General features: G+C 49.6%; 1 protein-coding gene across 1 annotated transcript in view; it reads left to right on the top strand.

Annotated features, from left to right (window-relative positions):
- The window catches only part of Glp1r (glucagon like peptide 1 receptor), a 38,250-nt gene extending 27,692 nt beyond the window's left edge, over positions 1-10,558 (top strand). The window contains exons 8-13 of the mRNA XM_005360311.2: positions 1,004-1,064; positions 1,572-1,641; positions 1,753-1,841; positions 2,192-2,330; positions 3,523-3,564; positions 7,270-10,558. Of these exons, the coding sequence (XP_005360368.1) occupies positions 1,004-1,064; positions 1,572-1,641; positions 1,753-1,841; positions 2,192-2,330; positions 3,523-3,564; positions 7,270-7,437 (569 nt within the window). The 3' untranslated portion in view covers positions 7,438-10,558. The remainder of the gene's footprint in view (positions 1-1,003; positions 1,065-1,571; positions 1,642-1,752; positions 1,842-2,191; positions 2,331-3,522; positions 3,565-7,269) is intronic.
- The last annotated feature ends 1,851 nt before the right edge of the window (positions 10,559-12,409 follow it).

The following is a 12,409-nucleotide window of genomic DNA, read 5'->3' as shown; positions in this document are numbered from 1 at the left end:
AACAACAACAACAACAAGATGAATACCCAGAGGTAGTAATCACTGGGAACCATCTAAGTGGCTATCTATAAGCTGTATTAGTTAACTTTGCATTGCTATAATATAATACCTGTGATAGGTTGTTACCATAAAGAGAACAGGGTAATTTATAAGATCACCATTCTGTAGATTCAAGTCAAAGATTAGTCAGACCCGTTTCTTTGGGCCTCTTGTGGGGATGTCACATTGCTGTGTTGGGGTACATATGGATGAGTAAATAGTCCCCTTCATGCCAGGAAGAAAAAACACCTCCTCTTGGAAGGACTGCCCACAGGCCCTATATTCTGAAGACTCCACCACCTACTAGTGTTACATTGATGCTTATCTAAACCCTGGCACTCACTGGGAAGTCTTATGGCTGCAATTGTTGATTGTGTAGACCTCTGTGTAAATGGGTCAGGCCTTGTCTCTCTTTTAGGCCTCGAACAGGTGCATGGGGAAGGGAACAAACACCTGAAGGGACTTCTGGGACCTGAAGGAGTGAACTGAGATGAGCATGTGGGCAGATAAAAAGGAGGACGGAGCATCAGAGTTTTTGGTCCCCTCCTCGTCCCGCATGTTCTCCCCACCACATTGTACTGATCTGGTGCTACTCGAGTGTTTGTCCTGGGGCCTCACAGCCAAGATTCTGGAGACAAAGGCACTTGGCACACAGGAGGGGCTGGCCCACGAAGAACTCTGTCAGGAAGCAGGAAGAACGTGGAGCATGAGTGTGAAACCCTTCACCTCCATTCCCACAAGTGCGCTTGTAGGGTTGGCCCATGAAGAACTCTGTCAGGAAGAATGGGGAGCATTAGTGTAAAACCCTTCACCTCCATTCTCACAAGCGCGGTTGTAGGGCCCTGAAGGTAGAAGTGCTGGAGGTGTGGGGATCTGGGGTGTGGAGAGGAACTGGGCACTGTGGCATCAGCTCTGTCCTGCCAGCTCCTCTCTCCCCTTGGTCTTTTCTTCCCTCCTCCTCTAGGTGTTCCTTTGCTGTTTGTCATCCCCTGGGGCGTTGTCAAATACCTGTATGAGGATGAGGGGTGAGTGTCCTGCTGCAGGACAGTGGCATGCTGGGGTCTCGTCCTTATAATCTATGGGATTCCTGAACCCTGGAGCACAAGTTTACTACTTGTTTGGGAAGATCCGTGGGATCAGCGGGAGTTTAGCCTGTGAATTCAGTCTCTGAGCTCTATTCCCTGAACCTACCCTGGGATGCTATGATGGTCAATATTTGCTGGCTTTTGCAGTGTGTGGTACATTCCTGATGGCTTTTATGAACATCAGAGTGAATAGCTGTTGTTTTGTGTATGATGCTGGGTGTGCATGTGACTGCCTGCAGAGGTCCATGAAGATCGGGGAGAGGCATGGGTCTCTCTGTGTGTGACTCTGTGTGGGGTGTGTGATGCCCTTGCAGGACTCTGCATGCATCTGTGGCTGGGTGGAGCACTTCCCTTAGCCTCGTACACTTGTACCTTTGTCCTGCACTAGCCACTGGGGCCTCTGAGTGCCCAGCTGGATGCCTTGTGTGCCTCTCTCTCCCTCCCTAGCTGCTGGACCAGAAACTCCAACATGAACTACTGGCTCATCATTCGATTGCCCATTCTCTTTGCTATTGGGGTGAGTGACAGAGTTGGGGATTGGAATGGAAGTTGGTGGACCTGGCCTGGGGCCAGGCTAATGACTAGGGAAAGGTGAACAGTCCTAGCCTTCTGCCAATATGCTCTGCAGGTCAACTTTCTCATCTTCATCCGGGTCATCTGCATTGTGGTATCCAAACTGAAGGCTAATCTCATGTGCAAGACTGACATCAAATGCAGGTACCTTAACCAAGATGGCTGCAGGAGTGACCTCAGCTTTCCCTTCCACCAGAGAGAGACTCTGGGGCACTCTCTTTGGAGCCCTGTGTAACCCTCTTTTCCCACCCAAGCCTGGTCTGCAACCCCTAAACTTTTCTCTCTATTCTTAGCAGCCTCTGGCTTCTGGAATCTTGACCTCTGTACCGTGCTTGCCCTCCTCCTCCTCCCCCACCACACACCAAGGCACCCTGTCCAGGGCATTTTTCAGTGAAGAGTATTCATGACTCAGATAGAGAGGGGGCGGGCACAGAGAGAAAGAGCAGTCTGTGCACGCAGCCTGAATGACACAAGCGGTCTCACCCTATCTCCAGACTTGCCAAGTCCACCCTGACGCTCATCCCCCTCCTGGGGACCCATGAGGTCATCTTTGCCTTTGTGATGGATGAACACGCCCGAGGAACCCTACGCTTCATCAAACTGTTCACAGAGCTCTCCTTCACTTCCTTCCAGGTGACCCACAGCTGGGGGAACTTGCCTGGGATGTCCCAACGTGAGGGAGGGGCGGGCACCAACCTACATCATATAGGCAGGGATGAGGAACAGGATGAGATCTGGGAGAACAATCCGGGCCCCGAGTCACACGGTGGGAGCAGGGCCAGAGCGAGTGTCCCCAGGTATTCAGACATAGAAGTCAGTCTTCTCTGTAAGCCCATAGGACAAGAAGCCTTCCAAGATATGAACCTGAACATCTAGGCATCTAGAGAGAGGTGCTGCCATCCACTGGAATCCTGCCAGGCAATTTATACACACAAAGCATTTGGTCCTCCCAGGACCTACAGTTGTGAGATTGTCCCTACTTAATATAACTGGAAACTGAGACCTGGAGATGTTAAAACAAGATTTACAAGTGGCACAGCAGTTAAGAGCACTTGCTGCTCTTGCAGAGGACCCAGATTTGGTTCCTAGCATCCATGTGTTATACAATTGCCTGTTACTCCAGTTCCAAGGGATTAGACATCCTCTTCTGGCCTCCAAGAGCTTCTGCACACACACGATACCCCCCCCCCCTCTCTCTCTCACACACACACACACACACACACACACACACCAGCCCAGCTGCCTAGCTGTGGGCCATTGGGACCTAAGTTAAGCAGTTGGCTGGAGTGGGCGAGTTCTTCATGCTTTACCTGGTCTAGCTTCCTCAAGAAGTGGTGGAACTTTCTTAGCACCTGAGAAAGGAGACTCCTTTTTCCTGAAAGGAAATTTTAAAAAAAGCAAAACAAAAGAAACAAACAAAAACAAAACAAAACAAAAAAGCCTTGTCTGACAGGACTGGAGAGATGGCTCAGTGGTTAAGAGCTATGTTGGCAAAGGGCCTGGGTTTGACTCCCAGCACCCACATGGTAGCTCACAACTACCTGTAACTCCAGTCTTAGAGGAGCTGACACCCCCTTCTGGCCTCTGGGGGCACGAGGCATGTTGTATACAGATATACATGCAGACAAAGCTCTCACGCGTGTGCATGCACACACGCATGTACACGCACAGACACATTTAAATTTATTTTGGAAATTTAAGAAAAAAAAATTTGCCTATTCCCAAGCCAGCCTGGGCTGCCTGATTTGAGGAGAAGGATCCCAGGGGCTAGTTGCCGGGTGCCTCCTCTTGGCTCCCTTCATGCTAACACCCCTCTTGTTTGCAGGGCCTGATGGTAGCCATCTTGTACTGCTTTGTCAACAATGAGGTAAGGGCTGCAGAGGGATGGTAGGGACCCTGCTGGGGCTGCTGCCATTGGCTGGTGTGGGACTATGCAGTGTGGGTTCGCTTCAGTCTTTCTAGTTGAAACTTCCAGTCCCCTGACTGTGGCTAAAAACTGAGGTGATATCTTGCCTTTATATTCTACTCTGTGTCCCCAACACACACACACACACACACACACACACACACACACACACACACACACACATGTGCACACATGCGCACACACACACACACACACACACACCTAATGAAATAAGAGCTAAAGGAAGACCCAGCCTTGTGTTAAAGGGTTAATTGACTATTTCAAGCAGGGGTGTCTGACCTTTTGACCTTGCCTTATGCCACTGCCATCCACAAATGATTTGGGCCACATTTGCTGCTGTCCTAATATGCATGTAGCCCTTAGGCTACAGGTTGGGCACACCTGATTTATTGCAAAGTGATTTCACGCACATGTACCCCAGCCACTCTTGTGGCCTCTGCCCACAAGAGCTGTTCTTCAGATCCAGGAGTTGCCATGGCAATGCCAGGTACTTGTGACCTGAGAAGATGGCTTGAACGTTGGTCTCGTGTGGCTGTCAAGGCCTGCACCAGCTGCTGGTCGGTGGGGAGTGGGTCTAGGGAGGACTGGAGATGGGTTTACTGCAGCTGGTGTCGAGGGCCACAGTGAAGTCGCTCAGGAGCCGTGAGTACTCAGCCTGTTCTGCACAGCTAAGCTGTGTGACCTCAGGCTAGCCACCTTGTCATCTTTGCCTCTTCTGCCCAGGGGTCAGTGGAGATAAGAAAGATTTACCAAACCCTGAGCTTGATTGGTATTTAGTCGGGGAAGGATCTTGGGCATCAGAGGGCAGGGAAGGGTTAACAGTGGAAGGTGAAGATGCCACGCCCGATCATTTATTCATTTACTTCCTTTTAACCATGCATTCATTGGGGTGCAGGCTCTGTGTGCCACCGAGCTCAGGTGAACGCCAGAGAACACTTTGGGGGAGTCGATTCTCTCCCTCTTCCCTGTGGGTTCCAGGGATCCACTTCAGGTCATCAGGCTTGGTGGCAAATGCCTTTGCCCACTGAGCCATCTCACCAGCCCCCAGGGTATTGTTTTTTTCATTTCTCTAACTGATCAGTGAGAGGACCTCACATCAGAGGCCCCTTCCTTGGTTGAGTGGTCATTCATTTGACTCACAGAAGCAGCCTGCAGTGAGTGCCTGCTGTGCGCTGAGCACTGTGCTGGGAGCGTGGGTGCTCAGAGCAGGCAGCCTTGCCTATCCGGTCCTCTCTGCTAAGTGGGAGGAGATGCAGCCGGAGACTGTGGCAGACAGGAAGCCAGAGGTTAGATGAGGGCGCTGGAGTCAGACTAGACCTGGGTTCTAATCCTGACTGAGCCCTGGGGAAATATTTATAATTCCTGGGGAAATAACGTTCTTCTCCCCTGCTGCCTCCACTTTACTTGAGGAGTGATGGCTGCTTCCCAGGGTTAACGAGGAAGGGAACAAAAATGGTGTTTTGTTTTGGGTGTGTGGATTTGTACATGTGCACAAGCGTGTGAAGGCCAGTGCCAGACATCTGTGCCAAGTGTCTTCCTCGGACACGTTGGTTTTGAGACACTGTCTTATGCTGATCTGGAGTTCATAAACTAGTTAAAGCCCCAGGGATCCACCTGTCCCACCCACCTCCCCCATCCAGTGCTGGGTTTATAAATCTGAGCCAACATGCTCAACTTGTTTTTAAGATTTAGTTTTGTTTTATGGGTATGATTGTTTTACCCTTGTGTATGTCTGTGTGCCCGTGGAGGCCAGAAGAAGGCACTGGATCCCCTGAAAATGGAGTTACAGATGGTCGTGAGCCACATATGGTTACTGAGAATTGAACTCGGGTCCTCTGGAAGAGCAGTCAGTGCTTTTAACTGCTGGAACATCTCTCCAGCTCCCCCTGCCCAGCTTTTTATGTGGGTTCTGGAGATCCAAAATCAGAACCTCGGGTTTCTGAAGCAGGTGATTTACTGACAGGCCCATCCTCTGCAGCCCCTGGAGGGTGGTCCTTGAGGACAAGTGATGGCTGGGGTCACCATGGAGGCTCAGAAAGAGTGCCGAGGGAGACAGAATCGAGCTATCATGTGCTTTAAGTCTTACTGGTTTAACTGTGCCTCCATTTACTAAATTTCCCCTCTATTCCAAGTGGGAGACTGTAGGGGATTTGCTTTCCTACAGTTGGACGGAAGGGCGCCCGCCCCTTGGGCTCAATGTCCCCACCCCAGCTATCAGCACTGCACAAACCCAGCCAGGCAAGGCAGCCGCAGGTAGTGTCTGTTATGTCTCCTTCCCTCACCCTCTAGGCCTGGCCTAGACACTGTCTGGGACACCAAGGCGCCCTGGTAGGCGGGATCTGGGTGATCTTAGCCCTACCCAGTGCAGAAGTTCTTTTAAGGGATGGCATGTGACCACACAGGGTATCTGGCTGGGCTTACCGAGACGATGACATGGAAAGAGTAGAGGAGGGGTGTTTGCTCAGGGGCAGGTGGGGGCATTGGCAGCGAGCCTCTTGTACACAGCCGCTGGCCGCTGGCCCTCCTGATGGCTTGGGTCTGAAAGGAACACAATCCCTAGACACTCCTAGATGGAAGGGCTGGTGGCGAGGTTGGAGAGGCAGACAATGAGAAAAACTCCCTGAAGAGTGATCCAGCTCTCAGGACACGCTGTGCAGCTTGTAAGAGCTCTCTCTGGAATCCCAGTCCCAGAACTGCCCTGGAGCCAGCATTACCACCAGCACTGGAGGGACTTGAGCCCCTCAGTGTTCTGTGTACTGTTCTGCCCCAGCGATCTGATTCCAGCATCTGACCTTCTAAGGGGCCTCTTCCCCTTGGGAAGGCCTGAGCTTAGCACAATGGGGGATCTGGTTGGCTGAGCTCACCTGGGCAGATTGCCCAGCCAAGCTCCCTTCAATTTCCCTGGATGGGATAGGTTCAAAGCCGGGCACAGAAGTCCTGGGTCTTGTCTAGTCCTTGCTTCCTTCACCCCTTCCCTGCCCTGGGAGGTTCAGGAACGGAGTGAAAACCTTAAGGGGAATCTGGGCTTGCTAGTTCACACTTGTAATTCTCAGCATTTAAGGGGCTGAGATAGGAGGGTGAAGAGTTTGAAACCAGCCGAGGCTATATAGTAAGATGTTTGCTGTCAGAAAACAAACAACAATGACCTCAGACCCAGACAAAACAAAGCAAAAGCTCCCAAGGGAGCTTAGAGGGTTGCAGGGTATCACCAGGGTTAGGGTTGGGCATGCCTTCCCTTTTCACTTGTCTAAGCCTCACGGTGAGCGCACTTCATAAAGAGAGACCCCATCTCCCGGTTCTACCTCTATTCCTGCATCTCTACCTTGCTCTCATTCTCTTCTGCTAAACAATACTGTGATGGATTGTAGAAGGTACTTAGCTGAATCACCGACTTTAGAGAGAGAAAGGGCCAATTAGGTCATCAAGCCCATCTCTCTCCTGAGGAGAGGCAGAAAATAGGAGACAACAATAAACAATTTTATTGGGATATTAATTTAGGCGCCTGAAGACCTTGACTTGTGTCTCTTAATATAATCCAGCGGATTTTTTTCCCTTTCCTGCTAATGTAATAACAGGGCCATTTTGTGGGCAGTTGGTTTGCCTGATGGCTTTCGCTTCCCTCTCTCCTTTTTTTCCCCACGGAAGGTCCAGATGGAGTTTCGGAAGAGCTGGGAGCGCTGGAGGCTGGAGCACTTGAACATCCAGAGGGACAGTAGCATGAAACCCCTCAAGTGTCCCACCAGCAGCGTCAGCAGCGGGGCCACTGTGGGCAGCAGCGTATATGCGGCCACCTGCCAGACTTCCTGCAGCTGAGCCCCAGTGCTGCGCCTTCCTGTGGTCCTTGCTGCTGGTTAGGTGCCCATCCCAGGTGGGAGAGACTCTCCCAGGGACAGGGACGGGAAGGGACACAGGCACACACACACACATACACACACACACCCCTTGCTTTCCCTTCTCCAAACCTCTCAGACAGGCAAGTGGACAGTGCCTCCCGGGACTGTAGACACATGTTCTCCAAAGAGAACAGCCTGCTAATTTAATCACCCTGGCAGGAAGAGAGGAAGAAACGATTGCGGCTAAAACGAGGAGGACTCCTTCCTGTTAAAGCCACAAGGCCCTTGGGGTTCCCTCGGACAGAACAGCAAATCAGCCCCAGACTCCTACTCAAGAGCACTTGCTGGTTAGTGGGGTTGGGACTTGAGAGAGGAGCGCTCCCACAAGAGACCCACGGTCCTAACCTCAGCCAACACAGAGCTTGGCAAGGTGAACGGCTGCTGCTTTTTGTCTGCCTGGGGTTGTCACCTGCGTCAGCCTCCTCGTGAAAGAAGAGAGGCTTGCTCCATGCTCCTGGGCTGCTGGCATTCCCTCGTCCACCTGTTTGTCTCACCATCCATCTTGCCTTGGGACCGGGGGCTTTCTTAGAGCTACAACCCGCAGCTCTCTCTGCAAGTGGCTGTGAGTGATGTTTAGGATAAATACCAAGGAGATGCTCCGAGGTCACTGTTGCTGGTGCCCGCTTCTCACCCAACCTTTTAAGTCACTTTGCTCTCAGCTTCTGATGTGCCTAGTGGTACTAGGGCAAGTCATATGGTGAGGAGCCCAGACCTGGGGTGTGAGGTTAAGAAGCTCAAATGCCCTCCTCTCAGGTTCATGTGGAGTCACTTAAGGAATGTCCCCCTAGGAATGTTGATGACATGAATCTAGATGAGCAAGATATTCATTGCCTCCATCCCTCCACCATATCTGTGACCAGATTCCATGTCTTGGATGGGAATTGGGGCACACCCTCTGAAACCAATAGTTCCTGACATTGTTAAGATGGCAGGCTCCCCCGACTTTGAAATCCTCCCACTTTAAACACATATATACACTTATATATGTATGTATATGTATATATAAAGTGTATATATGCACTTTATCCCTTCCCCTTTATTGTGGTGGCTGTTGTGTCTATACCGACATACAATTCTGATTTCTCCCACCCGATGGAAGAACTAAATCATAGCTGTTGTTATGTTTGATGGGTGTGGGGGAAGTGATCGATTTTATCCTCCCAAGACTCCCCCACACACATAATGAGCAGCAGATAGGGCAGGACGGAGGAAAATCCGTCACTCCTACCCCCAGCCACCATGATAAAGTTGTCAGGGGACAGCAGAGCAGAGACTCAGACCCAAGGACGGTCTCCCTGGGGAAGGCAATGAGTTCACAGAGGCCATGGAAGCTTCCAGAGCTGGAAAGAAGCCTAGTAGTCCAGACCTCCTTTGAGGTTGGGGTAAGGGTGGCTTCAGACAGAGTCTCATGTGAGGCTGATCTCTCCTTCATCCTGTGGAAAGTGGGGGACCCTCCCCAGTGCTTTCACTAGACACCTTCTCCTGTGCCCCTTGGAGAGGCGTGGGGCATGTATGGGAGATAACAATGGGCCATAAAATATACCAAGCAGAAAATTTCTTCTCCTTCAGCTTTGACCGAGTGTTTTGTGTCTATGTTAATAGGAAAGTGGAGCCTCTGGCTAGAGAAAGGCCATGCGGCCTTGCTACCTCCTAAACCAAGACACAGGGTTCAGTGGGGGAAGTGGGCCCAGGATCGTCCACTCCCTAAGAACCAGGGCAGGCTTCCCATTGGGCACCTCTTTCTTGCTTTCCCTCTGGGAACAGTGGAAAGATAAGCGTGGGATAAACTGGGGACTTTGGAGAATCATTAATTACCCGTGAGTGAAAGGAAAAGACAGATTTAATCTGCCTGAAATAAGTTTTCCAGGGGAGAGATGCTGGAAGAGTGTAGGCAGCTCAGTAGGAGCTGTTTATGTGGGGTCCTTTCCCGCTCTGGACTCTGGATTCCCGGCTTCTCCACACACCACAGTCCAAGATTTTCAGTGCAGGTTTCCCTTGCCAGACTTGTGATACTGAAGAAATGTTTGCCTTTCCTCAAATCCCCATTCTATTTATGTTTGTTTGAATGGCACCACACTTCCCCTGAGCTCTTTCCAAACTTGCCCAAGCTAAATATAGCTCCCCTAGGCCTGGGAATTATCCAATGCTATGTCCTCTGAAATTCCACTAGCTGTTTACATGCCTCATGCCATAAGTCTAAGCCTGGCATTGCTGAGAACTCAATGGCTGCGCCTGACCCTGTCCTGGGGCTACTATTGCTGGCCTGTAGGGTGTGTATGTAGTGGCTTTGATGGAGATATACAGCCAGTGGGAGCATATGGTAGTTGTCGGTGGCTGCTGGCTTCAGCACTCTGGCCAGCTCCTGGGACCATGGTAGGGGCCGAAGTCTCAAAGACTCTCATAGGCTACTTTGAGAGCTTTACCTTTGAACAGCTAAATCATTGAGCTTCACAAATCACTTACACTGCCTTCTCTTTCAAACGACTTTCTGGAAGGCAAGCGTGATTACAATTGCCCTAGCACTCGAGACGACATTAGTGGGGTTCTGGGATGCTTCGTAGGCAGGAAAGATCCTGACAGTTCCTCCTGACCTTGATCTACAGAAGTGAGGAGAGAGGCTTGCAAAAAGGTTTGCTGGGGGCCACAGCACTAGCCTGCCAATGCGGACGGGCCTCTGGGCAGGCCAGGTGAATGCATGAATGGTCATTCAAGATGTGCCAAGTACAAGTCCTCACGTGACCTGGGATTTATATTGAGGAAATGGAACAGCAAAGGTGAACCCACCACATGACAAAGGTGTCGCCCCTGGCAAGAGGAATCAGGGTGTGTTTTACAGCATGATCTAGTATCTCCCTCATTCTTGTCTTAAAATTAAGAGATGAGGGGGTGGAGAGATGGGCCAGTGGTTAAGACTGTGAGCTGCTTCTGGAAAGGACCCAAGTTCCCAGCACCCACCCACATCAGTAGGCTCATGATCTCTTATAACTTCAGCTCCAGGGTATCTGACACCCTCTTTTGACCTCCACTGGAACCTGCACACATATGGACATGTGGCATACACACAACTCATGCAAACACATAATACACAAATGATAATAAAATCTTCAAAAACAAAGAGATGAAATGCATCTGAGCATATAGGGCTCAGTATTTGAGAGAGCACTGCATTCTTATTGACTGTCTTACAGTTTTTCAGATTCATCTTCTTGTTAGGGCGCATATGAAGGGACTGAACGAAACAAAATGGTGACCCAGAACTTCAACTTTCCCCCTCTAGTGCTCCCTGAATTTTGGAGCGCTCTCACAAATTGGACCACTAGATGGTACAGTGCCCCCAAAGGACAAATAGAGTCAGTTTTCATTCATGCCTGAGCTATCTGTGTTTCAGCAATCCAAGGGAAAGAACACTTTGTGTGGCTGTGTTTGTCCTGTGCGTTCCAGTCCAGTCCAAGGTGAGGAGATGCGGGAGCCAGGTTCAATCCTCCTCCGCCATGAAGGTCACAGGCCTGCACAGCCGGGGTGGGGTGGGTGTGCTGGCTAGGAATCTGGCAGATGCAGCCCCTCCATGCACAGGCAGGGCTTCCATTATCACTAATGTCTGCGACGTGCTCGGGGAAGGCAGAATATGTTTCAAAGCCTTATTTTCCATCTGCTGAATTGATTCTAATCTACAGGGCTGACTCTACTTTTGGCTCCTAGGAGGCAAACTTTTTTTTTTCAATCCTCAAATAATAAAACACGAGGATTGATTTTGCTAAGACTGCTATGCAAATGGCATGTTAAATATTCAACAGAAAGCAAATTAGCATCAACTCTAATGTCACGGTGGGGTGGGTCCCCTCCTCAACCTTTTTTTTGATAGCTCAATCAAGTTTTCTTGTTGGAAAAAGGGGTCCAGTTTGAGAACCTTCTACCCACATTGCCATGCTCCCATGCTGTTGTTGCAACCTGAGCCATTTCTCTGGCCCTGGGGACAACCACATCAAGAAGAATTATTCAGGATCAGCGAGATGGCTCAGCTGGTCAAAGCACTTGCCTATAAGCCAGATGACTTGAGTTTGATCCTGGGTCCCACATGTTAGAGAGAACTGATTCCCAAAGTGGTCATCTGACCTCTACATGCATGAGATGGCATGCATATCCCCCAACACATACCCACATAATAAATAAATAATTGTAATTTAAAAAAATTAGAAGAATAATAGCAGTCACATTGCTTTGGAAAATATTTTCTTAAAGAAGTATGGGTAAGCAGTGTGCTTTTGGGAGCTTTCCTTGGTTCCATGGTATGTCTAGAGTATAGTTATTTCTGCTCTGCTGATGGGATGATTGGCAGGATGTTGTGGGACAATGCTCTTGTACACTGTAAAGATTTGTTGCTCATATTGGTTTAATAAAACACTGATTGGCCAGTAGCCAGGCAGGAAGTATAGGTGGGGTGACCAGACTAGGAGAATTCTGGAAAGATGAAAAGCAGAGACAAAGTCACCAGCCAGATGCAGAGGAAGCAAGATGAGATGCCTTACTGAGAAAAGGAACCAAGCCATGTGGCTAAACATAGATAAGAATTCTGTGTTAATTTAAGTTGTAAGAGTTAGTTAATAATAAGCCTGTGCAATAGGCCAAACAATTTATAATTAATATAAGTCTCTGTGTGCTTATTTGGGGCTGAATGGGTGTGGGACCAGGCAGAGAAACTTCTGTCTATAGCAGGAAACAGATAAGGTTCATTGTAAATTTGAGCAGTAAATAAGACACCTCGTTAGAAACAACAAAGTTCATCAACTTTGGCTTTGTTATTAATGACCTCACTATGTATTGCAGACCAGCCTAGAGTTTTCCAGTCTGAAGGAAAAACAAAAATAGAACAATATTTTAAAAATAAAATTTAG

This window comes from Microtus ochrogaster, linkage group LG2 (assembly GCF_000317375.1).
Source record: "Microtus ochrogaster isolate Prairie Vole_2 linkage group LG2, MicOch1.0, whole genome shotgun sequence".
NCBI classification, from domain to species: domain Eukaryota; kingdom Metazoa; phylum Chordata; class Mammalia; order Rodentia; family Cricetidae; genus Microtus; species Microtus ochrogaster.
Note: the sequence above shows the minus strand (reverse complement) of the source record. Positions and strands in the feature narration are given on the sequence as shown.